The sequence below is a fragment of the Eurytemora carolleeae genome, unplaced genomic scaffold (genome assembly GCF_000591075.1).
Source record: "Eurytemora carolleeae unplaced genomic scaffold, Eaff_2.0 scaffold2167, whole genome shotgun sequence".
In the NCBI taxonomy this organism is placed as follows: Eukaryota; Metazoa; Arthropoda; class Copepoda; order Calanoida; family Temoridae; genus Eurytemora; species Eurytemora carolleeae.
Window position 1 is genome coordinate 1 of NW_019398053.1, and position 26,852 is coordinate 26,852.

At 34.6% G+C, this 26,852-nt stretch overlaps 4 protein-coding genes and 1 long non-coding RNA gene across 5 annotated transcripts; 2 read left to right on the forward strand and 3 right to left on the reverse strand.

Moving 5' to 3' along the window:
* Positions 1–626: 626 nt before the first annotated feature.
* On the forward strand, positions 627–13,330 carry LOC111716711 (glutathione reductase; the record flags this gene model as incomplete). Its single annotated transcript, XM_023492185.1, is given in 7 exon segments — positions 627–712; positions 5,666–5,764; positions 7,079–7,139; positions 7,446–7,507; positions 9,031–9,147; positions 11,718–11,843; positions 13,056–13,330. Coding segments are annotated over 7 exon segments (641 nt in total), but the record flags the coding sequence as incomplete, so codon positions are not given.
* Positions 2,124–2,702, forward strand: LOC111716712 (uncharacterized). Its single transcript, XR_002768574.1, has 2 exons — positions 2,124–2,512; positions 2,597–2,702. It is a non-coding gene; the product is annotated as an uncharacterized LOC111716712 (long non-coding RNA).
* Positions 13,331–15,802: 2,472 nt separating the features above from the next.
* On the reverse strand, positions 15,803–18,465 carry LOC111716709 (40S ribosomal protein S4). The gene is made up of 5 exons (XM_023492183.1): positions 18,286–18,465; positions 17,827–18,064; positions 17,011–17,219; positions 16,639–16,730; positions 15,803–15,962 (listed from the first exon to the last, which is right to left on the reverse strand). Exons 1-5 carry the CDS (start codon positions 18,429–18,431, stop codon positions 15,868–15,870), a joined length of 780 nt encoding a protein of 259 aa, XP_023347951.1. The 5' UTR covers positions 18,432–18,465; the 3' UTR covers positions 15,803–15,867.
* LOC111716708 (uncharacterized) lies at positions 18,439–23,346 on the reverse strand. The gene is made up of 5 exons (XM_023492182.1): positions 23,255–23,346; positions 21,662–22,890; positions 20,191–21,408; positions 19,765–20,041; positions 18,439–19,225 (listed from the first exon to the last, which is right to left on the reverse strand). Exons 1-5 carry the CDS (start codon positions 23,286–23,288, stop codon positions 18,465–18,467), a joined length of 3,519 nt encoding a protein of 1,172 aa, XP_023347950.1. The 5' UTR covers positions 23,289–23,346; the 3' UTR covers positions 18,439–18,464.
* LOC111716710 (40S ribosomal protein S25) lies at positions 23,291–26,467 on the reverse strand. Its single transcript, XM_023492184.1, has 4 exons — positions 26,288–26,467; positions 24,657–24,734; positions 24,375–24,437; positions 23,291–23,415 (listed from the first exon to the last, which is right to left on the reverse strand). The coding sequence occupies exons 1-4, from the start codon at positions 26,459–26,461 to the stop codon at positions 23,338–23,340; spliced, it is 393 nt and encodes a 130-aa protein (XP_023347952.1). The 5' UTR covers positions 26,462–26,467; the 3' UTR covers positions 23,291–23,337.
* Between the last annotated feature and the right edge of the window lie 385 nt (positions 26,468–26,852).

The window sequence follows — 26,852 nt, forward strand, 5'->3', positions numbered from 1 at the left end:
TTGAATATTTGAGAAACTCAGTGCATTGCTTTATTGATTTTTATTCATATACAATACTAACATAGGAACAACAAGGGATATTGTAAAATGCGGTGGTTCGATAAAAACGGCTGAACCGAATATAATTATGGAATCTGGCTCACGCGAAACTAACTAGATCTTGGCTGCATCGCAATAACCTCAATTAATATTATCAAAAAAAAAAACGAATAGAGAACAAAATTGACCTTTTTAACTTAAATATATTTAAAGGATTTCGCCCATTAGAAAAATCAAAATATAGAATACAAACATCTTTTTTAAATACGACTAAAAGTTAAATGTGGACATCTGAGTTACCGTGTATTTAAAAAGATTTTTAAAATGAAAACGACCGAAGATAGAAAAAACAACTACAAAGGAAAACTGTGGAATAAATGAATTTTGTAATTTGCAATTGTAGCAACTGATAAATCAAAAAAATGAAATTGGTCTTTTTTGCAAATTAAAAAATCCTTCGCAACATTTCCAAATTAAGAGAAAAAAGGAGACGACGAGAAATCCAGTGTTTTCTGGTTTCTCATTTTACCATGCATAAAAAGAGGCGCGACCCTCCCTGAATTCAATAAATTGTATCTGCTGCTTAGAGGATGGAGGGATAGAGGAGAATGTAAACTCTGTACTCTGGGCTGTTGGTAGAGAACCTGGTACAGATACTGTAGATTGTACTAAGGTTAGTTACTGTTGGTAGAGCACCTGGCACAGATACTGTAGATTGTACTAAGGTTAGTTACTGTTGGTAGAGCACCTGGTACAGATACTGTAGATTGTACTAAGGTTAGTTACTGTTGGTAGAACACCTGGTACAGATACTGTAGATTGTACTAAGGTTAGGTACTGTTGGTGGAGCACCTGGTACAGATACTGTAGATTGTACTAAGGTTAGTTACTGTTGGTAGAGCACCTGGTATAGATACTGTAGATTGTACTAAGGTTAGTTACTGTTGGTAGAACACCTGGTACAGATACTGTAGATTGTACTTAGGTTAGTTAAAATATTTACAACATGTTTCTACATGGCATACATGGTGGCAGTGCCCAACTTTATGACATTCAGAGGGCTGTGACAAAAAAAAACTGAGTTGATGGCACAAACTCAAGTTTTCTATTCCATGAATCTTTGCATCCTGATGGAATAAATATTTCATACTGAGATTATTTGATCTAACAGAATTTATAGTTTGAAATATCTAAGGTCTGCGACGTAAACGTTGGGTTGCAAACATTTCTTTAGATTTTTAAAAAGTTTTGCATTGGATATCGTGATCAGTCGCTGAAGCTTACTGCTATCCCATTTAAAAGTTTTACTCCATTGGATACACAAAATATTTTGTTCGACTAAATTAAATAAAAACCGAAGAATCGGCCAGGTCCATACCAGGGTCCAGATTTAATGAAGAGCGCGAAGTAGTTGAATCACTTTCATGCGCCAGGTCAAGTTGAATTGAAGTTGTTTATCTATTAATTATATATTGACCTAGTGAAAGGGTTCGTCAGGATTAGATAAGATAAGATAAGATAAGATAAGATATAGTTTATTGCTAAAAATACACATACAAGCTATAATTTTACAGGCAAAAAATCTGGAACTATTTTTATATTGTTTACTATATTTATGTAATTCTAGCAATTAGGTGGAGATTAGCTATTTGCTGTTTTGGGTATTATGCCCACCTAATTAATATTAAAACGTTTACAATATGATGAATATTACTAGGTTTTGAAAGTTTACAATAAGTCAGGGATTGGGGATTACTAGTTAAATTTAGAGAGACCGAGGTGCAGCATAACAAAATACTTGAATTTTCATTTTTAATTTTAGTACGTTTAACAGAATAATATTAAAATGTGCTTTCATAAAAAAATAAGGGAAACATTTGAATAAGATGAAAACAGCCGTAAAATGAATAGGAATTCAGTATTTGATTTATTTGATCTGACAGAATTCATAGTTTCAGATTTACAAGATCTACGACATGTTATACAATAGAAATGGGGCGTGGAGCGCCCTAATTCTCTAGTTGTATACATCTAATATATGAAGGAGATAATCAGTATTCCATTAACTAGTTCCTGCAGCATGGAATATTATCTACTTTTGTTAAAACAAATTCGAAATATAAGGAAGACGATTGTTCCGACTCAAATGCCGATGTCAATTCCCTGGATGTGTGTGTACACTGAATACACAGAATCCTTTTCCGCCATACAACACACCCCACATGTCAAATCTCCGCTCAACCTAGCTCCCGCTTCACCAGTCAGTCAGCGGAAAACACTCACGAGATTCACAACTCCGTCTCAACCCTGGCTCCTTTGTGATGATGATTCAGATACGGAACCAACAACAGAAGACACTGCTTACACCTAGCTCCGCGCTCCACAAAGTTCCAGAGATCCGGGCGGAACCAGACTTCCTTCCATTATCCTGTATACAGGATAAGTCCGCAATCTCTCCCTCCCACAGGAGAAGGTAACAATAGTTCGCTCCGCAGGAGAAGGTAACAATAGTTCGCTCCGCAGGAGAAGGTAACAATAGTTCGCTCCGCAGGAGAAGGTAACAATAGTTCGCTCCGCAATGTTCCAGAGATCCGGGCGGAACCAGACTTCCTTCCATTATCCTGTATACAGGATAAGTCCGCAATCTCTCTCCCTTAGACTAAGCCTAGTTGTGAGAAAGCCTGCCGTCAAGATTGATGATCTGCATCACCATCATGAAGTTCTACAAACACCTTCTAACTGATATTCGTCTATAGTTTCTTTATTAATTTCTAAACCAATCAATTTAAGCCCCACTTGGGAAAATATTTCATAACCTTTTGTTTTAATAAATAAAGATTAGAAATACCGTTAGATCTCTTTTATTTTATCGTATTGACTTTTTTAAAAGTCAACAACTTTATATATTATTGGATAATTATAATAGTTCCTTTATCGTTCATACTTTTCCAATATAAATATATATCCTAAAGATGATCTATATATATATATATATACAATAAAATTCATATCATGCAATCTCATGTTTAGAATATAAGCATTTTAATTGAATTTACTTCAGAAATTCTTGATTTATTAATTTAATTCTTTAAAGGTAATATAATTTGATAATTTCCATTGAAACTCTTTAAGTTTAGCAATTTTGTATTTCAATTGAATTAGTTTTAGGAATCTTAAAGTTAATGTTTAAAATGTTATCGATTAATATCAAAGGTTTATAAGTTAGTATCAAAATATTATTTTCTATAAAAATACATTATTCAATATATTCATATCTATCTATATACTTTGCTTGTCTGGGTGTTTGTTTGTTTGTTTGTTCCAATAAACGTCAAACGGCTGAACCGATCCGGCCTAAATTTTTTGTGGGACTTCAGGGAAGGTTTATGAATGAACAAAATAAAAATAAATTTGCCTCTAATTAAATTTGATTTCCATAAGATTTTGAAAATCCACAAATTTTTTTATAAAATCCGCGAAGTTTTTTGCTTGGTTTTGTTTTACAATGTACAAAAAGAGAAAATGTTTACAATTGAAAAGGAAGATGGACGCGTTAAGCGCCCTGAGCTGAAAACTTTAGAATGGGATATCCTTAATCCTGATTGGATAATTAATCTGGAGATTAAAAATGAGTGGAGAACAAGCAATATTTAATCTCGAGATGAAGAAAAAGAGAGGATTAAGCCTTAATCCCGATATCCACCATTCTAAAGTTTTCAGCTCTGAAAGCCTAGTATTTAATTAACATACAGAAACATTAATACTAAGCTCCCTTGAAAACCTTTTTTAAATGAAATTACTCTGCACTTAATTCTGACATAATTTTCATGCATTTCTTTTTATTTAATCACTAATTTTGCTCTCTTGTTGTTTGATTCTTTTGGCTCTTTTGTTAAAAAAATATATTGAAGTCACTCACCCGGCCTCGTCATGCCAATCTAAACAAAGCTGAGCTGTTAAAACGACACATTATTATCCCAATTTTGGCTTAATAACATTTTGCCTTGTGAAAACTCGCCTTGCACACCATTCGCCTTATCACAACTCGCCTTGTACACCATTCGCCTTATCACAACTCGCCTTGTACACCATTCGCCCTATCACAACTCGCCTTGTACACCATTCGCCCTATCACAACTTGCCTTGTACACCATTCGCCTTATCACAACTCGCCTTGTACACCATTCGCCTTATCACAACTTGCCTTGTACACCATTCGCCTTATCACAACTCGCCTTGTACACCATTCGCCTTATCACAACTTGCCTTGTACACCATTCGCCCTATGACAACTTGCCTTGTACACCATTCGCCTTATCACAACTCGCCTTGATAACATTACAGGAAAAATTCGCCTTGAGTTTGCTCTCTTTCTTTAAAAATAAAGAACAATTTCTTTTGTTATGTTTCCTGCAAAGTAGATTTTATCCAATATTTCAGATTATGTCGGGCCCACCCAATTAATGAACTATTTCATTGACATATTTATATTTTACGCATAAAAAAATGCAGCTTCTTTTAGAGTGTAATGGATGCTCTGGGTTTACATAAGTTGATTTGACTCTTCCAATGTTGACATTCTTAAATCAGACCGGTAATACGAATGATATTCAATTCTTCTACTTGAATTAAAAAAATAAAAATGTCAAGGCTTGTTTTACCTCTTCATATGTTATCAATGCGAAATGTTATAAGGCGAGTTTGTGCAAGGTGAAATGTTACTAATGCTAATGCTATGCCAGTCTTCATGTAGAAGATGAAAGCTTGTCTTGTTAATTGAAGATGGTTTCCATTAATTCTAATCAGTATATTGATATTATATTTTACATATCTTCAATATATTCATATATTCATATTATAATACTTCACACACATACATTACCATGCATGTTCTTGTTTATTATAATAATATACAAGTATCTGTTTTCTACACTTTGTAATATTAAGTACAATACATATACAGAAATAGATATTCTTACAGGTCATTTTCTTTAGATGAAAATCTATAACGTTTTCCGACTTATCTCTGGCTTAATTTTTAATTGCAAGTTATCTGAAGTATTGGAAATCCCATTTGAAGCTATAAAAAGGAGTTGAGTCTTTGCCACAAACTCAAAATTTCTATTCCCTATATTTTTGCACCCTTATATGGTGTAAACCTTTGATATTAATTTCCAAACTATGATTATTTGATATAACAGAATTCATAGTCAACTAAGGGTTGCGGCATTGGATTGCAAATATAAAGGGATTAGAAAATCAGAGTTTGTGGCAAAGACTCAATTCCTTAGTTTTGAAATCGGACAAATCATGAGGATGTAAAGTTGGACCAGGTTTATCGTTAAACTAAGAACGTACAGACGAACTACTTCTTTTTGAATGGTCACGAGCTAACCACACATAGTCTAACTACTTCTTATTATTATAAAATCCGACCTTATCTGTCTCTGATCCTTGCAAACTGTCAATGTCCACTCATTTTTTAATCATAAAGGGAGTGTTCGCTGAAATGAATATCTAGTGTATCTGTATATCTGTACAGTGTATAATATATATGTACATATATATATATATGTATATGTATATATATGTATATGTATATCTTTATATGTATATATCTGTATAGGCTGGTATAGAGCTGGATGATGCTGGAAATATAATTACTGATGAGTTCCAAGCTACAAACATTCCTGCTGTTTATGCCGTAGGAGATGTCGCAGGGAAGGTAAACCTAACAAAATGAGATTGGGAAGGTTTTAAAATATTCTAAACAAGGTAGAGATTTGATTTAAATTTATATTGGAATGGAATTTTCCAAAGTTGGTGCATCAATGACCCTTTCTCTATTTTGATTAAATACATTTCATAATGAAGTGAAAATTTGGTTACACTCAAGATATTTGATAGTTTAAGAATAGAATTCTCGAGTCAAAATATTAGAAGGAGTTAATGTTTTAAACCAGAATTATTTCATCAAAAGTAAAATCCATGTTTAAACGGAACCCGTTAAACCTTTAGAACATATGGACTTACTTATTCACATTTTGAACTCGGAATACAATAAAGCCATACTAACCAGTCAATGATCTCTCCAAGGGGAAAGCTTATTCAATACTTTTTGCCAAAATAATTTTTGCTTTTTTTTCTGAAAGGCTGACTTTTCGGAAAGCTTTTCCTTAATATATCCGTACTTTTGAATCCCAGTCAAATCAAATGGTCAAATCGGCGTTACAGCATTATTAGGGAAGTTTTTAACACAATTAGAATACAAAGAGCTAAAATGTCAACTTTAGGTTTCTACATTACAACTGCTTAAACTTTTTTCTAATGAAACTATTCCTAAATGTGTCTGAATAGAAATGGGTATTTACTATTTACTGTTAAAAATTGACAAAAAAAATAACCTAGTTTTATCATTATCTATAAATATAAAGTAGTAATCTCTGATTGTCTGTCTGTTTGTTTGTATGTCAGATCACAACTGAGTAACCCCTTGACCACTTTGACAAATTTTTTTTTGGAAAATTGGTCAAACTACTGAAATGTTCTTAGCTTGGTTTAAAAAACCTAAATTAATTCTGTTGACTTTTTTAGAATAAGTTTAGTTTAGGTTGACTAGGCTAGTTATTGCATTTTTAGATTAAGTTTAGTTTAGGTTGACTAGGCTAGTTATTGTATTTTTAGAATAAGTTCAGTTTAGGTTGACTACTGACTAGGCTAGCTATTGTATTTTTAGATGGGGGACTCAGAACCCCTCTAATCAGTAAAATCTATGGTTTCCTGTGGGTTCACATGTACTCAAAGAGGAGGAAAAACTTCATCTTCCTTGGTTTCATCCTGGGACCGAATTTAATGAATTGGAGAGGTTACTGAACTACCTATAGCCAGTTCAATTATCCTGAATCACCTGAATCTTTAACTTTGAATCGGTTATTCAAGATTTAAACCAACTAGGATAGTTTAAAATTTAAAGAGTTGAACCAGCCATAAAGAAAAGTGGCTGAACCGTCTATATTCTATAAAAATATTTGTTAATTAGGCTCTTCTTACCCCGGTCGCAATTGCAGCTGGGAGACGGCTAGCAGACAGATTATTCGGAGGTACATGGGTCACAATAAACATGAGAATGATTGACGACATAAAATCTTCTTTGATTTAAATAAAAAAAAGACTGTAATAATCTGGGGTTTTAAACGTCTTCACTCCTCATATTTAAAAAAAACTTATAGCTTAAAATCTGACAATTTTGGCCAACATGTGTTAAAAAATGTTATTGGTGTTATTAGATTCAATAATAATCATTTTATTCCCCTGTTTGTAAAATATACTCATTATTATTCATTATAAAATAATTTAAATTGATTAAACTTAATAAAGATTAATTGATTGATTAATTGATTGTTCAGGGCAGGCTGAGAGTAAACTTGATTACGAGAATATTCCAAGTGTCGTCTTCTCTCATCCTCCGGTAGGTATATTGTCGTCTTCTCTCATCCTCCGGTAGGTTTATTATACAGGAGACCACAGAGCCTCAGTAGTATTTCCATTTAAAAGCTGAACAATTTTCCCTTTTCCATCTACAGGGTGTCCCACGAAACATGACAATTGGAAGACGACTTGAAAGTCGTCTTTGGTATTTGAATTTATTTGTGACATTTAGTCTTCTATCTACTTTAACATGTATGATTCTTGAAACAATTATCACATAATTCTCCTAGCCCTGGCATTTCTAAAAAGTGGTCTGCGTTTTTTGTGCTTTCAATATTTACTGAGATATAAAGAGTTTGGTTCAGATTTCAATTTTGTTAAATAAAAGCAAAATTGTCGAAATCTGAACGAAATTCTTCATATCTCGGGCAATAATGAAAGCACAAAAAAGGCAGACCACATTTTGGAAATGGCAGGACAAGGGAAATTTTGTGATTATTATCTCTAGAAATTCACTTCTAAAATTAGGTTGACAAATAAACGCAGCAAATCATATCAAAAATCAAGACGACATTCAAGTCGTCCTGCATACTGTCATGTTTCGTGGGACACCCTGTAACTTTTATTAGAATTGTCCCATTAATTAAAGGGATTGTGAAGGAAAAGTTAAAGGGGGTATAGGATGAAACCTGAGAATCTCAGGCGTTGGACGATGCATTTTAGACATATTTCTGATGTTCTTGTCTCGAGAATTGATTTAAAACTGTGTCAAATTTATACGAAAATTCATGTGTATGAAGTTTTGTATAAAATTTGTAGTAAAAAACAGATCTTATTCATCAAATACGAAACCAATCTGAAAACGACGATATCCCACAGAAAACTGAATCTCAGGTTGGCTCCTGTTATAATCATGTAGTTTTTATTTTGTATTTTTAATAGATATAATTGATAATATTATTACATATAGTCCGTATTACGTCACCATAACTTCAGCCAATGGCAATGCAGTATACTGATCACGTGATTGCCGTCTGTATCAAGTGACCAGTATACTGCACTCTCATTGGCGGAAGTTCTTGTGACGTAATTAAATAATATTATCAATTATATCTCTTAAAAATGCAAAATAAAAATTAAAAAATTATAATGGGAGCAAACCTGAGATTCTCAGGTTTCTGTGGGATTTAATCGTTTTTAGATTGATTGCGTATTTACTGAATGTGATCTGTTTAAACCTACTACTTTTATACATAATTTCATATATATAGATTTTCGTATAATTTTGACACAGTTTTATAGCAATTTCTCGAGACAAGAGCATATGTATCGTTCAACGTCTGAGATTCTCAGGTTTTATTATGTACCCCCTTTTATTTTTCCTTTACAGTCCCTATAAGTACTCAAGTGTGGAACTAACTCCACACAATCAACAAAAACCCAAGTGTAGAAATCCCAACACTAAACTATGGAAATATGACGGACATTTTTTACAACCTTTCGCAATCCAAGATTGTGAATCAGTGTTGCAAAGGGTAAAACGAAACCTATTTGAATATTTAGGTTGGTAGTATTGGATTGTCTGAACATGAAGCTGTTCTCCAGTATGGAGCTGAGAATGTGAATGTTTATCAAACAAAATTCGGAGCTATGTACTTCTCTCTTACAACCAGAAAACAGGTTTTAAGTTTTTTGCAATCTCATGATTTTTCAGTTTGGATAAACCTCGGTTTACATTTGGCAAACTTTTATTTTTATGATAAAAAGATGATTTGTGGAAAATGTTCATAAAAATATTTTACCATGGAAGTTTTATTTAAAGACTAATAAATGTTTTAGTTTCTTTAACATGTTTTATAACAAAAGAAAGAATTTCCAAAAATCCAAAAATTTCTATTTATTTAAAATCATTTGAAAATACTTTGCGTGTCTGTCTGTCTGTTTTTATCCATTAAACGTCAAATTGCCTGAACCGATCGGTCGAGGGGGGGGGGGGAGGCAAGCCGCACTCGTATAGCCTCCATCCCGCAAGTAACTCACAAACATAGAGTTGCGGCAACGCGCTCACCCATAGCGATTCCTTATCCGCAACCCTATATCCTCCGTTAAAATGTCTTTACTTTTAAATGCTTATCATAGAAAAATTCGGCGTTAATTTAAGATTTTAAAGACGTCATGGCATCGTAATCATATTTTTTTGGTAATATGAGTAAACGTTCTCGCTCAATGGGGCAATACTTGTTAAAGGAATGAGTCTTTACCAAAAAGTCATAGTTTCTAATCCCTATTTCTTAGCAACTTGATTGATGTAACTTTAAACCTTTGATATTTAAAACTTTGATTATTTATTCCAACAGAATTCATAGTTTGAAATAGTAAAGGTCTACGACTTTTGGTTGGAAAGATGTAGGGATTTGAATATTAGAATTTGTGGCAAGAACTCAGTTCCTTTTAGTAAAAAACTGTGATTTGATGCGATTTTCTTCTAAAATGTAATATTTTGTACATGCCTGCTGATGTTGATCTGTTCTAAAATGTTTTTGAAGGTACGGACTGTAGGGTTTCCATGGTTGTTAATTGTGTATGCGAAAGAAAGTCTAGTTTCACGTAATTAAGGCGTAGTTACGTGAAATTGTGTAATACGAAGCCATTCCATAATTAGTAAAGTACATATTATTAATTCTCAGAAATGAATATAGCGGAAAAATTGGTGTAAGAATATGCGCGCTACAACCATGTCCAATCTGAGTTGAAAACTTTAAAATGAGATAAGATAAGATAAGATAAGGTAAAGTTTAATGCTAAAATACATGTATCTGTATACAGAACGAATTTACAAATACAAATTGATGAATATATTAACAGTACAAGTATAAAGCAATTATGTGGAAAATAGCTCTTGGCTGTTTTGATTATTTTTTCCAAATAATTTTAATAATAATAACAAAACATTTCAATTAAATAGATTTAAGGAGAACGATTAGATATCCTTAATCACGATCGCTTAATCTGATTATCCAATGTACTTTTGATTTTCTTCGTATAATCCTCTTTTTGGATATTTCTACTGTATAAAAGTTATAACGTTTGATAACAATTACAGATATAATGCTATATCGATTGGACTAATATCCGAATGAATTAAAGGCAGCTGTTCACAAGAGGGCTTTTAGAGCATTTAAACAAATATAAATTAAATCTTGTTAATATGAAATTATTAAAAAACATATTTTAGGATGGTTATTTTGAACATTAGTCTTAATAAATTATCTAAAATCAGGTAGATAGTTAGATAGATAGATTTAGATAATTTTAAACCGATTGCACCCAAAACTGTGTTATTTCTGGTAAAAATTGAATTTCTCTCTTCCTTCAGAAACATTTTTAGAGAAGATTAATATCAGCATTGCCGTCTACAAAATATTATATTTTAGGAGAAAATCGAAAGACATTCTGCCGAAGGATAGGGGTGCGGCTTAGGAAGCGCTTTGGGTTCATGCGTTGCCGCAATTCTATGTTCGTGAGTAAACTGCGGGTGCGGTTTGTCTTTACCCCTCATCGGGCACAAATTTTGTGTGCAACTTCACATGACCCCAGGGAAGGTTTATGGATTTTAACATTTTAAAAATTAGCCTAGGATTTTTATTAAATTTTACGAAATTTTTGGACCGCGAACTTTTTTTGTTATAGTTTTACAATGTATACAAAGAGAAAATGAATACAATTGAAATAGACAATGATTTAAAATAATACTTTTTAAGGGTTTTCTTAGACATGATTTGAGGAAACCTGTCTCGTTTAGACAGTTTTTTGTTTTAGGAAAAAGTTCAATTTAAAAGAATATTTCAACGATTTTTATTTTTTCTAGACTATAATGGTAAAAAATCGGTATTTTTTAGAGGTTAAGGAACTGAGCATTTGTCACAGAGGCTAAGTTTATTTTATTTTTATCAAGAGCTCTAGCTTTGATAGTCTAAACTGTGAAACTTTTTGATCAAATTATGTAAGTTTGATGTTTCATCAACCAATAATGTACAGATTAACCCAAAAACTTAACCTACTGATATAGAATGCTGCAGATATATTTTTTCAAAATAGTTAACGCAGATTTTATGGCTATTTATTTATTTTTACAATTACTAAGATTTAGGTAAAAAAGTATAATTACTATTGACAAATGTCAAGAAGACATTTTATAAATTCTTTTGATGTCTACGTCGCGTACAACTGTAAGATATTAATATGTATAGGCTAGTGGTATGAAGGTAGTATGTGCTGGTGCTGATGAGAAGGTAGTTGGTCTGCATATTGTGGGTCGGGGAGCTGATGAAATGCTTCAAGGGTTTGGAGTTGCTATCCGTATGGGGGCAACAAAGGTAAATATGTGTTCATTAAAATATTTAGATTAAATAATATTTAGTTTAAGAAGGGTTCACTTCAGGGTTAAAACTGGAATATACAGGGTTAACCACAAAGAATGAGACTTGAGACACAATTATACATAATAGATTCCGTCTTATTTTTATACCTAGAGCTGTAAACATAATATACAGGGTGTCCCAAAAAACATGGGAATTCAGTGACGAATTCGATATCGTCTTTTCAAATAATTCTTTGATTTAGTATAGTGATACCTACTGAGAAAGCTGTAATCTGTAAGAGTTTCGTCTGCTATGTTTACATTTTGTTTGTTTATGTTTTGACTGCAACCGGATTACTTAGTAAAACAAGAAAATTACAGTATACAAACAGAGTAAACTTGTCCGTATTCACATGTTCATCTTGCGGAGACATTATTGACACATCTTTGCAGTCTTTTACCCTTTTCATTAAATAAACTCTAGCAGACATAATAATATTATGGCTTTTGTAATTAGGTATTACAATGCTAATTCATAACAAAGACGATATCGAATTCGTCACTGAATTCCCATGTTTTTTGGGACACCCTGTACATAATAGATTCCGTCTTATTTTTATACCTAGAGCTGTAAACTTGTTTCTTTCTTTGCAAACTAATTGATGATACTATTAAAAGACCATATTAAGGACGGAACCCAAGTTCAACATTTAATTGTGATGCAAACAGTTGAAAGTCGTCACTAAAATCTCGACATCATTTGTGAGTAAGCCCCAACCCTGTTCATTTAGTTCATAATTAATTTATTTTATGGCAGCTTTGATTTCCATTTTGTGTGTGTGACCACTTTAAGAAATAAGAATATGGTGTTTCGAATGGCGTCCTTGTTGAGCTCAATTTAGAAAATTAGTTCAATTGCATAAATATCTATTCAAGAAGGCTACAGTCCTTTTGAACTTTAGTCCAAATAAGCTGTATAAAAAGGAAGACGACGAGAATTTCTTTTCTTTTTTTATCTGGTTCACATTTTATTTTAATACACATATAGTATACATCATGCACGAGTGTAAAAGGGCATTTTAAATTTTTCAAAACAAAGTTTTTAGTTTTGTAATAGTTAAAAATTACATTAATTAGTTATACCATTTAAGAAATGATACCCCTCCGCATCTACTTAATATTATTATTAACCAAAAAATCTTGATAATTTCATGATTTACTATTCTAGAAAGATTTTGACAACTGTGTTGCTATTCATCCAACATCAAGCGAGGAACTGGTTCTTCTCAGAAACCCGAGGAAAGGAACTCTGGAATAATCTAGAACAATGGAACTCTGGAATAATCTAGAACTATGGAACTCTGGAATAATCTAGAACAATGGAACTCTGGAATAATGTAGAACTATGGAACTCTGGAATAATCTAGAACAATGGAACTCTGGAAAAATCTAGAACTATGGAACTCTGGAATAATCTAGAACTATGGAACTCTGGAATAATTTAGAACCAAGGAACTCTGGCATAATCTAGCAGTAAGGAACTCTGGAATAATCTAGAACTAAGAATTAATCTAGAGCTAAGAATTAGTCTAGAATAATCTTTAATTTCTAAACTACAAAAAAGGCTCCATGAAATAACCCACAATTTTTGAACTGGCAAGAAATACTTAGAATATTTAACATTAAAGGAATTTAGATTAGTTGTTCTTGTTTTAAGCTTATTAATTTTGATTAAGTAAGTATTAACATATATATATTATTTCTGTGAAAAATTTAATTAAGTTTACATGGGAAAATTCTAGAAAAAACTTTAATTATGGATCATTAGCATTATATTTGCGTTACAACATGATAACGGCCCGGGGCAAAACAGTATGCTAATTTTTAGATTATATTAAAACGACTATTTATTTATAAGTTAGATTTTACATTGAAAAATTTACGATGATGGGTTTTAATGGTTTTAAATTGAACACTAGTAGTTTTATTATATACATAATAATTTGGTACCAACACGTTCTGCAGTTCATTATTCCCAATGAACTCTATAATCTACATACAGGGTGTCCCACGAAACATGACAGTATGCAAGAGGCCTTGAATGTCGTCTTGATTTTTGATATAATTTGCTGCGTTTATTTGTCAACCTAATTTTAGAAGTAAATTTCTAGAGATAATAATCAAAAAATTCCCCTAGTCCTGCCATTTCCAAAATGTGGTCTGCATTTTTTGTGCTTTCAATATTGCCCGAGATATGAACAATTTCGTTTAGATTTCGACAATTTTGCTTTTATTTAACAAAATTGAAATCTGAACCAAATTCTTTATATCTCCGGTAATATTGAAAGCACAAAAAACGCAGACCACTTTTTGGAAATGCCAGGGCTAGGAGAATTGTGTGATAATTGTTTCAAGAATCATACATGTTAAAGTAGATAGAAGACTAAATGTCACAAATAAATTCAAATATCAAGTCGTCTTGCTATTGTCATGTTTCGTGGGACACCCTGTATATAGTCTCAAATAAATAATTACAATGTACGTTCAATTACATTATAAAGTATTGCGATTCATTTTGTGTGTGAATAATTTGTAATTAATGTTATTACTGAAATAAATCGAGATTAATTTAGAATTAACAATTATTTTATCAGTTCACCCCGAAATCTAAATTTGATCGCGAGACGATTCTTAATTGGATGAAGAATTAATCTATACATTTTATGCTACGTATTGCGACACAGGGCAAAATCTCTTGATTTGTATAGGCAATTGTATTAAGCCTGAAAATTATTCATATTTTTTTAGGCAGTGTTTATTTTTTTTATACGTAATCGCACGCCAAAATGAACGCTTTTATTTAAGAATGATTTGTTCTTAGTGTTCCAAAACTGTTTTCGTCAAGATTATCGTCAACCCGTCAAATAGGCCATCTTCACATGTTTTTGGACCAGAATTTTTTTTAACTATCGCTTATTTCAGCGAAACAAAAACAAAACAAAAATATGATGAATAAGTTTATTTTATGATAGATACCATGACGTCTATAAAATCTGTGTTTTGAAGTTTACATGAAAGATTACTTTCAAATTTGTTCATAGTGGCATGAGAAGTTGCACAAAGATAAAGTATTTATCAATTATAAAGAGTAAGAATAATACAATGGCATTTTAAACTTAACATTTTTCGTTTTCGTATTTAAATCTTAAAATTTATCAAAAAGAGATTGTTTAAACCAAAGATTACAACAAAACGAACCAAGTTAACTCCAGAAATATTTCCCCTAACATCTTCCTTTCTTCGTAGGAAATGTTTAAGTTTAAGTTTAAAATTTTTCAATACACATAAAAAAACCAAGGTTTAAAAACTGCTGCGCTGCATGATGAAGGTTTGTTAACTGCATAGCAGATGCTCGGTCAGCCAAGCAAGTCTGTGAAGCTCGTGTCTACAAAGCGGAGGCTCAAGGCATCCGAGAGTTCCCTCCCTAACTGACCTAACTACACATTATGCAAGAACCACATTATGGATCTTAATTGGAATACATAATTTAAAAAAATCCATTTAAACAAGTTTTAAACAAAGTGCGCATTTAGTTCGGAGTCATTAATTTTAGATGTTTAATGAACATTAATACGAATTCTTTTTTTTTTTTTTTTTAATTCGATCCATTAGGGATACATCATCATAACTAAGTATCTTCCATCGAAATTAGAAGTCTCTGAGCAGTGGCCAATTATCAAATACTGTACCACTTCTCAAATCTATCTGTCCACGAGTACGTAAAAAAGTAATATTTATTAATTCCTACATTTTTGCAACCTTACGTTTTTGACCACATATTAAAAGTTAAGAGTTACAAGTAACCGAACTACTACTAAGAAATATAAGAACTAAGCTTCAGATTGGTTTAAAAACAATCATTAGGTGGGTATTTAAGTAAGAAAATCTTCAAGTCCTCATTTAAAATAAGAAAAATAAGTTTTATATTTTTATTTGCACATGCTTCAGTTATAAATATATATAACAGAATAAGAGCCAGTCTACTTCTGGGCCAGACGTTTGTCTCTCTCTTCGGCGATGGTGAGCTTGATACCCTTGCCCTTGGGGAGGGAGATATAGGGCTTGTTCCCCTTACCTGAACGAATATGAATAAATAAAAATAACTGAATCTGATTCGAGCAACTAATAAATCAAAACCAGTGCTTAGAATCCATATAAATTTGATGCACTGGAAAAATCAAATCCGGATCCAGATAATTAAAAAAATTTCAAATTATAATTTTTTTCACGCTTTTTTATCCTTAAACGTGATAGAACCATTCAGAAACGAGGAATTTTTATAAACTCTTTTTATAGGAGTAAAAGATTTTTGTGCAGGTTTTGGTTTGTTTTACCCCTTGGATCCGGATCCGTGGATCCGCATATTTTTGCGGATCTGGATCCAGGAAGCCAAAATCTTAAGCCAACGGATCCAGATCCTAAGCAATGATCAAAACATATTATAAATATGTATTTACTACGCACTCGCTTAAACGTTCAAAGTTAAAAAAAATACCCCCCCCCCCCTCTTTATTTCTTAATAGTTGATCAATAAACAAAGAAAATCCATGCAAAGATGGCAATGCCAGATACAACGGTATCCTGGAAAGCTTTATCTGATCCAAGAATGAATTAAATATCAAAATATATTTTAGTTTCAAAAACGGTATTTTGATCAATAAATTCAAAGATACCGTTGTAAATCAGGCTTCGCCATCTTCACACTAAAGATCACATAAAAAAACAGACTTTTAAAATAAGAAAAAGCTTACCGATGATGAAGATGTAGTTCAGCCTGGTGGCAAACACGTGACCGTTAGAATCCTTGACGTGGACAATATCGAAGGATCCAGAGTGACGCTCCCTAAACAGAAATCAATCAGTTTATGTATAAAACAAAACCACTGATAAAAACGATAAAATTGTTCAGGTTTAATTGTGCTTTTTCGTTTCATTTCAATCCCGAAGACTGTCGAAACTGCAGGACAACAATTCATCATTTAAAAGAAAAAATATTTTAAAATTTGTTTGAAATTTCTGGATAATTGCAAAATAATGAGAATAGAAAATCTTTAGCGTTCACTTCTTTTGTGGGCCGATTTCACATTTGTGATAAGTAATTTGTATTTAAGAATGCCATTTACCTGGACATAATGGTGCCAACACGACCGGTGTTACGTCCTCCAGTCACCATGCAGAGGTTTCCGGAATCGAACTTGATTACGTCCTGGATCTTGCCGGAGGCGATGTCCAGCTGGATGGAGTCGTGCACTCTAATGACGGGGTCAGGGTACCTGATGGTACGTCCGTCACTGGTGTACAGGAATGGAACTCCCTTAGGACCGGTCTTAACCTAAGACAAAAAATTCATAAAATTTTCTAGTTTAAAATTAATGGTTTGATTCAATTGAGCAGTGTTTAGGTAAATTTGTGCTTTTCAGTTTCATTTCAATCCAAAGATATCAAAATTGCAGGACAACATTTTATCACTTGACAGCCAACTCCCCCACCCCTCTAATCGTGACATAAAATCAGTGCTTAGGATCCGGATCCGCATCCAAGGGATAAAATATCAACCAAAAACTGGAAAAAAACTTTTTTCCTCTTAAAAAGAAAAGAGACAATAAAAATTTCTTATTTCTGAATGGTTTATCAAGTTTTAGGATACAAAGAAGCGAAAAAATAAAACAAAAAATTTGAAAATTCAGTAAATAAAGAAATGACCTGAATCCGGATCCGAATCAGGATTTAGATCCGGATCCATTTTTTTCCAGTGCGGATCCGCATCAAAATTAAATGAATCCTAAGCACTGCATAAAATCATTCCAAATTTTAAATAAAATCATGGAACATACTAATCCATCCATGTTCGGAGTCACATAAATTCAAATATATATTTTTTCGAACTGTGCCAATCCCCCCCCCCTCATTTGAAAACCCTGAAACTAAGATAACCGTACCTCACGGACTTTGCAGAGCTTGTACTTGGCCTCCTGTGCGGTGATCCTGTGCACGGTGAACCTACCCTTCACGTCGTAGATAATCCTGAAGTTTTCTCCAGTCTTCTCAACTTGGACGACATCCATGAATCCGGTGGGGAACTTGGGATCAGTCCTCACCTTACCGTCGATCTTGATAAGACGCTGCTTCACAATAGTAGAGACCTCCTTCATGTTTAAGGCGAACTTAAGACGGTTCCTGCATATAAGTAATCATCAAGACAAGATCTTTCTTAGTAAATTAAAGATGCTTTCATTAGTTCAGGTAAATAAATCATTCCAAGAAGTGAACAAGCAGATTATTAGATATTGTTAATTGTACCTCAATACTTAACCTATTGACTTGAAATTGATCAAGCGGTTGAAAAACCATGGTAAGGTTCCAACTCGATCTTATGATCAAGCGGTTGAAAAACCGACCTTAGGAAGATGGTGATGGGAAGGGACTCAGACATCTTATGGGGTCCGGAGCTGGGCTTGACGGAGAACACTCCTCCGAGTTTGTCCAGCATCCATGCCTTGGGGGCATTGAGACGCTTCAAATGCTTCTTTGGACCACGTGGCATTTTTTACTTCTGAAATGATAACAAACTTTAGTCTTAGGTGGTATTGGCAGTGAACTTGTGCTGGTTTTTGTGCGTTTCCAAACTGATCTTAAAAACTTCATTTGCAGCCGGAGAGAGGTTTGCAGAGAGATATTCATGAGTATGATTGTCACAAATATCCAATAAGGTTTGAATTCCCGACGCTAGAGATTGCTTTAATTTCTGATCTTCAAGCAGAAGATTGGTATGGAGTATATCAGCTACAAGGTACGGAGCAACTGATCCCCAATCATCTTTCTTCCGTTTGGTCAGTCCCAGTATATTCAATAGTTCAGAGCAAATTTTAAAATTAGATTCAGTATCACAGTTAATTTCAATATAATGCAAGTGTGCTCTAACAGCAGTACAGATTAAAGGAATATGTTTAGCGGACATGTTGGGACGATTATGCATGAAAGTAACGCAGCATTTCAAGGTTTCAGGAGAGGGAATTGAAAAAATTGACGCTAACGCTGCAGTTTCCACATTAGCGGATACAAGGGGAGGGGTGGCAGATAAAAGTTTCTCGACAAATGCACATTTTCGTTCCTCCGCAATAGATTCATCCACTAAAACCCGGAATACAAGATTCTCAAGCTGTTCCTTTACCACAGGTTTAGTATCTTCAGAGAACTTGGTTCCAAGGATGATATTTACAATTTCTAATTGTATCCCGCCAGGTTGGAAGAGAGCATACTCTAGAGTTTGTTCTATCCGAGCAGCATTATCCAATAGTTTGGAGATAAACTTAGATCCCTCAACACGAGCCCAGTTACCTGAATAATATTAAGTTTTATAAAAAAAAATTAAAGTTTTAATTTTCAGATACTTTTATTAACGCGTGGGTCAGGTTAGTTTGTGCGGTTTAGTTTCATTACAATCCGAAGATATTCGAAACTGCAGGACAACAATTCATCATTCAAACTGGTTCAGGGTGTCTCAATAAAAATGGGATTTAAATGAAGACTTAGTCTTTGTTCCAAGCGGGATTATTTTAACGCAGTTATAACATTTAACACCGAAATCTATTATTCGGGATTTGCAAAATGTAGTCCACCATTTTGTCGATTTCAAAATTTAGGGAGTAAAGTTTATTCAGATTGCAGTTTATTACAAATCAGCAAACCTGTATGTGTGAAAATGTCAATTCTAACTAGACAAAGAAGGTAGACCTAATTTTGGAAAGCTTATAAGACGTTCAATCTTTATACGATACTTTTATTATCAGAAATCAGAAAAGCTATTTAAGTCGTCTCTCAATTCCCGTGTTTATTGGGACCCCTGTGAGACTAAATACAATACGGTGTAATCTTACCTAGAGCAATATTCCTAGCAAGCTGAATAGTTTCTTCCGATAGTAAAACCTCCCATTTATCTCCACCTTCCATCAGTTCCAGAACTAGGATTAAACTGTCCGCACTTCCGTCCGCCAGCGCGCTCTCCAGGACTCTTCGGATCAACTTTAAGGTTTTGTTCCAACCCTCGAATTCTTCGGTGCATAGCTTGGACGATTTCACGATAGCAGCACACGCTCGGATTAAAAGATTTGACGGAGCTAAAGCTTCCTCCTTTCTCACATGCTTACACAAGATCTAAAACAAACAATTAATCGGTCCTTTTTTTAAAAAAAAAATTCTGCACATGCTTCCTCACATACTAGGAAATAAAATCTATTCGTGAGTATAAGCAAAAAAAATTGAATAAATGTTAAAATTCAGACAATTGATTATATTTAACCCACCTTAGTTATCTGCAGGGATAATTTCTCTGCAGCAGATTTCTTCTCCTTCACAACTCCAACATGTAGGATGGGGTGCGACAAGTTCTCCAACAAGGACACAAAGAAATGTAAATAATTTAGATCCCCCTTCAAGATTCCATCTTGGAAATTTCCAAAATCATCGCTCAGTTCCGTCATCATCTTGGAGTACTTAGCAACTACACTAGAAACTACTTCTAGGAAGGCGTGGGAGGAGAATTCAAGGGGAAGGATTTTCTCCAGGAACGTAGAAGAACTGATAAACCGGAACACATCAGTCTCTTCAAAGCTCCGACACAGAAGTTCATCAATATTCTTAATATCCTCTCCCGAGAGTAGTTGAATAATACAGAGAACATTAAGTCCAAGCTTCTGAGTCTTGGGTAGATATTCAACCGGGAGCTGGAGTAATTTATCCAACCCTGGAGTGAGGACACCACCCTGTAGGTTATAAACTTGCTCCAGTATTCTCTGCAACCCTAGTCCTAGCTCCGACTGTAAAGAATTCCAATTATCGGGAGAAGTCCAAAGTTCTAGGTTCAATACAGGACCAAGAAGTTTATCTTTCTTGAATTTATCAAGTTCCGAGAATATAACTATAGCACTGTACACGGGGGATTCTATTAGTTCTTCAATATTCTCTTCAAGGTTCAGAGCTCCAAGATATTCTCGTGGAGTAACTCTGAATACTTGGTTTAAAGTTCTAGAATCAGACAAAAGATCTTCGTGAAACTGTTTCCATATTTTGTCAGTATAAGAACTATTACCTCGAAGCCCTTGCACAATGACATTAGAATAACCCAACATTTCTTTCTTCCGAAGTGCAGTTTTAATCATTTGATCCCGGAAACTAAATAAATCCTCAAATTCAAAACCTCTATACGTAGTTATCAGCTCAACCAGTTCGATCAGACTTGAGGCTAGATCGCTGTACAGAACATCAGCTTTTCTCGCAGGATCTAAACATTCAGCCTTTAGCACATCATTGAGCGTTGAACTAATGAGATCTTTCACCCTGACCGCAAGCGGTGCAGGTAAATTATGATCTGATAGATGAGCGTTTTGAAGAACTGTTGAGAGGAGAGGGATGGCTATTCTCCAGACTTGTATCCCTTTATCAGTATCCAGGACCTTTATACAGTCGGCAGAGAGATGGTAGAGCAAAGATTTCCATATCTCCACACTTTGAACCCGCGGAACCTAAAAAGACAAAGTAGAATATGAACAAAAACTTGGAATGATAAAATCAATATGGTCACGTAATCTAAATTTTCCATATATTTAAGGTTTCTTTTCATATTTATATCATGTTTCTGTTAGAAGCTTGATATACAGACTAGAATAGATTGAAAATTAAGATAAAATAAGTAATGAAAACCTAATAATTTTACAAAAGTAGTTGGAAACTCACATTCCAGTTAATCTGAATGTCTAAACTCGTGAACTATATTACCTGAGAGATTGCTTCTCCGAACAACTTCAGATCAGTCGGTCTCCAGGATAAAGTTAAATCTGAACTAGTCCGTAGATAAAGGAACAACCTGGAGATCAGTTTAGGGAGCTGTCGGAGCTTCAATGAAAGATCCAGAACTGTTTGGAAGGTAAGTATTGGAGCCGAGGAGTCTAGCATGTATCGCGTCAAAATTAAGCTTGTTAAGGGATCCAAGATGAGAGGATGATGAGTGAATACGGAGAAAAGGAGCTGGGACATATTTGACTTCATTTTGTACTTTTCTATTGAAAACTTGACACAACCAGATATTAGATTATTAACCGTGAGCTCCTCATTTATGGAATACTTCAAATCTAAAGGAAGGGCATGATTAAATATCCTTACTAATCTATCAGATGAAGGTTTGTAGTTGGATAACAGCGGGATGAGAAAAGGAGAATCCGCATGATAAACCTGTTTATATCCCTCCAGGTATAACGCTAAACTGAACAGATGACCCTGCAACCAAGACGGGCATTCAGGTCCAGATAAAGCAGCAAATGCCAACGATATTTCTCCCCCGGAGAGGATGAATTCAATAAACATCTGAACTTCATGGGTTGGGATATATTTCTCAGGGTCAGCTTGGGTTAAAATCTTAAAATAGTTCTCGTATCCACTCAGTTTGTGGAAGACGGATACACGGAATATTTTCAGGAACAACCGATTCTTCAACAACTCCAAATCCAAGCTCATTTTGGCGAGTAGTTCTCCAAGTCCTAGGTCGGGTGTAGGTTTAAAGTGATTCAAAAGTTTGTTAAAAAGCTTCAAAATTTCTTCGGTCAGCAAATGCTTCGTATCTTTATTCCAAATCTTGGAGATTAGACATAAAGTTTCCCCAATATTGAGTTCTGATCGGTTAATTAATCTCAAAATAATATTCATGGCAGCTTCCACGGTTGGATTTGACAAGTCCAGAAAATCTACAATATCTTGTAAAAATGAAGTTTCCAACGTAAAATTCAAATTAAGTTCTGCCAGACGGAGACAAACAAGAAATCCGTCCCAAACCTGGTTTATCTCCAGGTCCTCGGAAGAATTAAGAGAATATTTAGTCCCTAAGAGAGTTCCAAACCATTCAACAATAATTTTTTCTTTATTGGGAATACTGATATTTGCATTCATAACTCCAGCGGTGAGAACCAGTTTCTCTTGCAGCTTATGTTTCGCAGCTAACCGGGATTTCAAACCTAGGATTAAAATCCTTGAAATATAAAATTTACATGGGGGGGGGGGGGTTGTTAAATTGCTTACAGATTAAAACTAGATTTCGATCCTATGAGAATGGCCCCTGTTGAGTTACCCGATTCAGGGTTCCTACATCACTTTGCTTTGAGAATACTGTTAGAAATCTAACAGGAGAGATCTAATCTCTGGCTCTTTCAGCCCAAGCTCCAGGGAACTTCCTCAGATCAGAGCTAGGATTAACCCAACCCTTCTCCGCTGTAGTTCTTCACAGGATCAATAATACTAGGTGGATCAGAAAGCAAGTTAACGACGAATTGAAAACAAATATAAGGAAATGGTTCCAGCGAGTACAAAAAATGTACTTACCCTGTACAAGCGAGTCCCCTTCCGACATTTTCATAGTTTTCTGAAATACAAGAAGTTAAAGGAATGAAATGCTAGAAAAATATTTATTTCTCTTCAGCCTTTTCATCCTCAGTATCCTGGATCATCCTGGTGTAGATCTTCTGAGATCTGTGGGCAACAACCTAAACGTCAAATATTAGAATACAGAAAAAATATTTAAAATGATCCCGGATCAAAAAATTCGCATATTAATTCTCAACCCCCCCCCTCCCCCTCCCTAAAGCAAACAAAAATAGTTTTAGTAAATTGTCGGTTTCTTAACATCCATTCAGACATGGGGTCTGCAACAGTTATACGAGAAACCTTTAATGTTGCACATTTATTCCCCCAAACTGAGATATAAAATCTCGATCCGGTCTACAAAGGTGCAAGAGAAAAATCAAAAAAAATCCGCTCGGCGCAATCATACCAAACCTATGGGTGGGAAATTATTTCCAAAAGTAGGGAAATTAATTTTCATGAAAATATACACCTCTGAGTCATTACATCATCAATATCAAGGAGAATTGAATAGAAGGAGGGGGCGATATGGTTTCCGTACACTTTGCTGTGACGTTTTTGGACTGCTGAAGAACTAGTTTTTGCGGAACAACAATAACAAAGGCAGCCGATCTAATGCAAACAAACATGAGTTAGTATACGGCGAATCTTCATATAACGCGCCAGAGATGCCAGATGTCTCATTTGTGTTATTGTTTACAATCTTTATTATTGTTGTTACGCAAAAACTAGTTATTCAGTAGTCCAAAAACGTCACAGCAAAGTGTACGGAAACTCTATCGCCCCCTCCTTCCATTCAATTCTCCTTGATTTATACGAGACATCTAGCTGCCCAACTATCGTCCCCCAGAGTAGTGAACTACACGACCACTAACTATGGAGAGAACGGGCTCTGCCCTGAATAATGTCATTAAATGGCTTATTTTATAATTGGACCAAAAGGAAAAAGTTCCATGCAGACAATCAAATATGAAAGGAAAAGTAAAAATTTCTTAACGGAGTCAATGAACTCTACTCCTTGGTTGGTAACCCTGTACGTTAACAGATGTGTAGGGAAACATAATGAAGATTTAATTCTTACCTCCTTGATGAGTCCCTTCTCGGCAAGCTCAATCAGAGCCTTCCTAGCCAGAGATCCACGAACCTTGAATGACAATGTTTGCATAAGTAAGTCAAACAATCAAATAACCGTACATGTGCGATACAAAGCTTTGGTATATGGAAGTGCTTACCAGAGAAATTCAAGTGCATTTGGGGTCATACAGAGTACAAAATATTTATTTTTAATTACAGCCAATAAATAACTCTCTTAACGCACCTTATTTAGAAATATTCTCCCCCCCNTACCCCCTGAAGATCTCACCTTCAATCTCTCAGAAACGATGCTGGGAGTGATAAGCTTGTAGGTGGGAACTTCCTTGTACAGCTTGTCATAAGTACCCTTAATAAACAAAAATATTAAATTAAGTGTAATTAATATCTCCAGGCGCCCATGTAACTACTACGACAAATAAACATCATAAACACTAAGTTTTGCCACCCATGTTAAAACTTTATATTCTATAGATAAAGCAGGAGAAAATATATTTTGAAATGGGGCGAGGAGAGGAACTTGAGAATATTGATGAAGATTTCCAATGTGTGCACTTGAGATTTGCGAGAATTTAATATTTATATTAAACTTCCCAGCCAGAGGCCCTTCCTTCCATAAAATACATTAGTCGACAACTTGACGTCTCCTATATTGGTCGTCAAATGTACGGAGAAATATCTATCAAATAAGAATTTAGCATGAGACATCTAGCGGCCAACATTTCGTCCCCCTAAGTACGTGAAATACACGACCACTTTCTATGGAGAAAACAGGCTCAGGCCAGAAAAGAAAAGCGTACACCAAATTGAGTTAAATACTTCGTCTGGAGCTGAAAACTGAAGAATGGTGGATATCAAAATATTGCTCGAGCTCCTGGTTTTACTAAATCCGATAATTTTATAACGCGTATGATAAAGGATTTTCCCCAATTAAGAACTATTGAAAATGAGAGATTAAACGATTTCCCGATTTCTGAATGGTTCATCACGTTTAAACATAATAAGCGAGAAAAAAAAAAAACAAATATAATGAATCCTAAGCACTGCCTGGAAGAAATATAAATGGGTCTGTCCTAAAAAAAAAATCTTTGGGCCCCCCCCCCCCTCTTAATGAATTTTGTACATGTACACTTATTTTTCATTTCAGTAAAATATTAGATAATTTCCTAGAGAACGATTTTAGGACCGGCCCCCCCCCCTCTTATCAATTTTTGGTCATTCGAGGTCATTAGAATGTCTGACACTGGATTTGTTGCTGCTACTGTATTCCCGGGGTTCCTAGCTTTCGTTTGATATGCATAAAGCCATAGTTAAAACATTTTCATTTTTGGAGGTCATTTAAGTCATTAGAAGGTCAAACAATGGATCTGGTGCTGCTACTGTATTCCCTAGGTTCCTAGCTTTCGTTTGATATGCATGAAGCAATAGTTGAAATATTTTCTATTTGTGTTGGTCATTAGGGGGTCATAAAAATTCAATTGGATTAGATTTTAGGAATTTCGATCATTAATAAGGCGTGCACCCAAAAAAATGGAAGATTTGAACCAAAAATGAAGGCAGGGCCCCCCCCCCCCTACATCAAATGTGCCAACTCCACCATCCCCATTGCTGAAAAATAAGTAGTCATGTACAAAATTAATAGGAAGGGGGTGCGGTCCAAAAATCGTTCTCTAGAACAGCCCCAAATATTTAATTCTTATTTAAGGTTCAGACAAATTTTAGGGCTGAGGCTAGAACAGGCTGTAGTGCCAGGCGCTGCGCCCACATCAATTATATCCATGCATTGTCCCTGTACGAAATTAATTTGAGGGGGGGGAGGGGGGAGGGCCTGGGGGGGGGGTCCAAAAATCGTTCTCTGGGAATATACCGGAAATGTGAGAATAAACTATCGTTAGTACCCACCTTGTCGAAGAGAACCAAGTTGTTCAACTTGTCCCTGGACTTTCCCTTGGACCACTTCTTCTTCTTAGCCTTGCCTCCACCTCCTTCCTTCTTCTTGGGAGTCTTGGAAGGAGTCTTAGCGTCCTTCTTGGGATCCTTTTTGGCTCCCATGATCACTGAAATACAAAAAAACATTTATTTGAGAACTAGGGCGAAAACTATTAATTTAAGCGTTAAACCTCAATTACTCAGAAAAATTAAACCAATAACATCAGATAAATTTATATAATAACTGTAAAAAGCGTACAACACAAGGAACAAGTAAATTTATTAATCAACATGCTCCGTTGCGTTGAAAACTTAGGATCATCGGATTAACTGCTACTGCATCATGGGCTAAATGTGCGGAAATGGACACCGCATGGCAAGTTTTATAGAATTGAACGCGGCACAGCATAATTTTTGTGCGCGGAACAGATATCGTCTTAAATTTAGGCATGGTGTTTATCTTGGCGGAGGGGGGGATAGATAAAACTCCTAAGAATGCGCGAATACCGGATAATATTTCTTTAATTCTCTCTCTCTA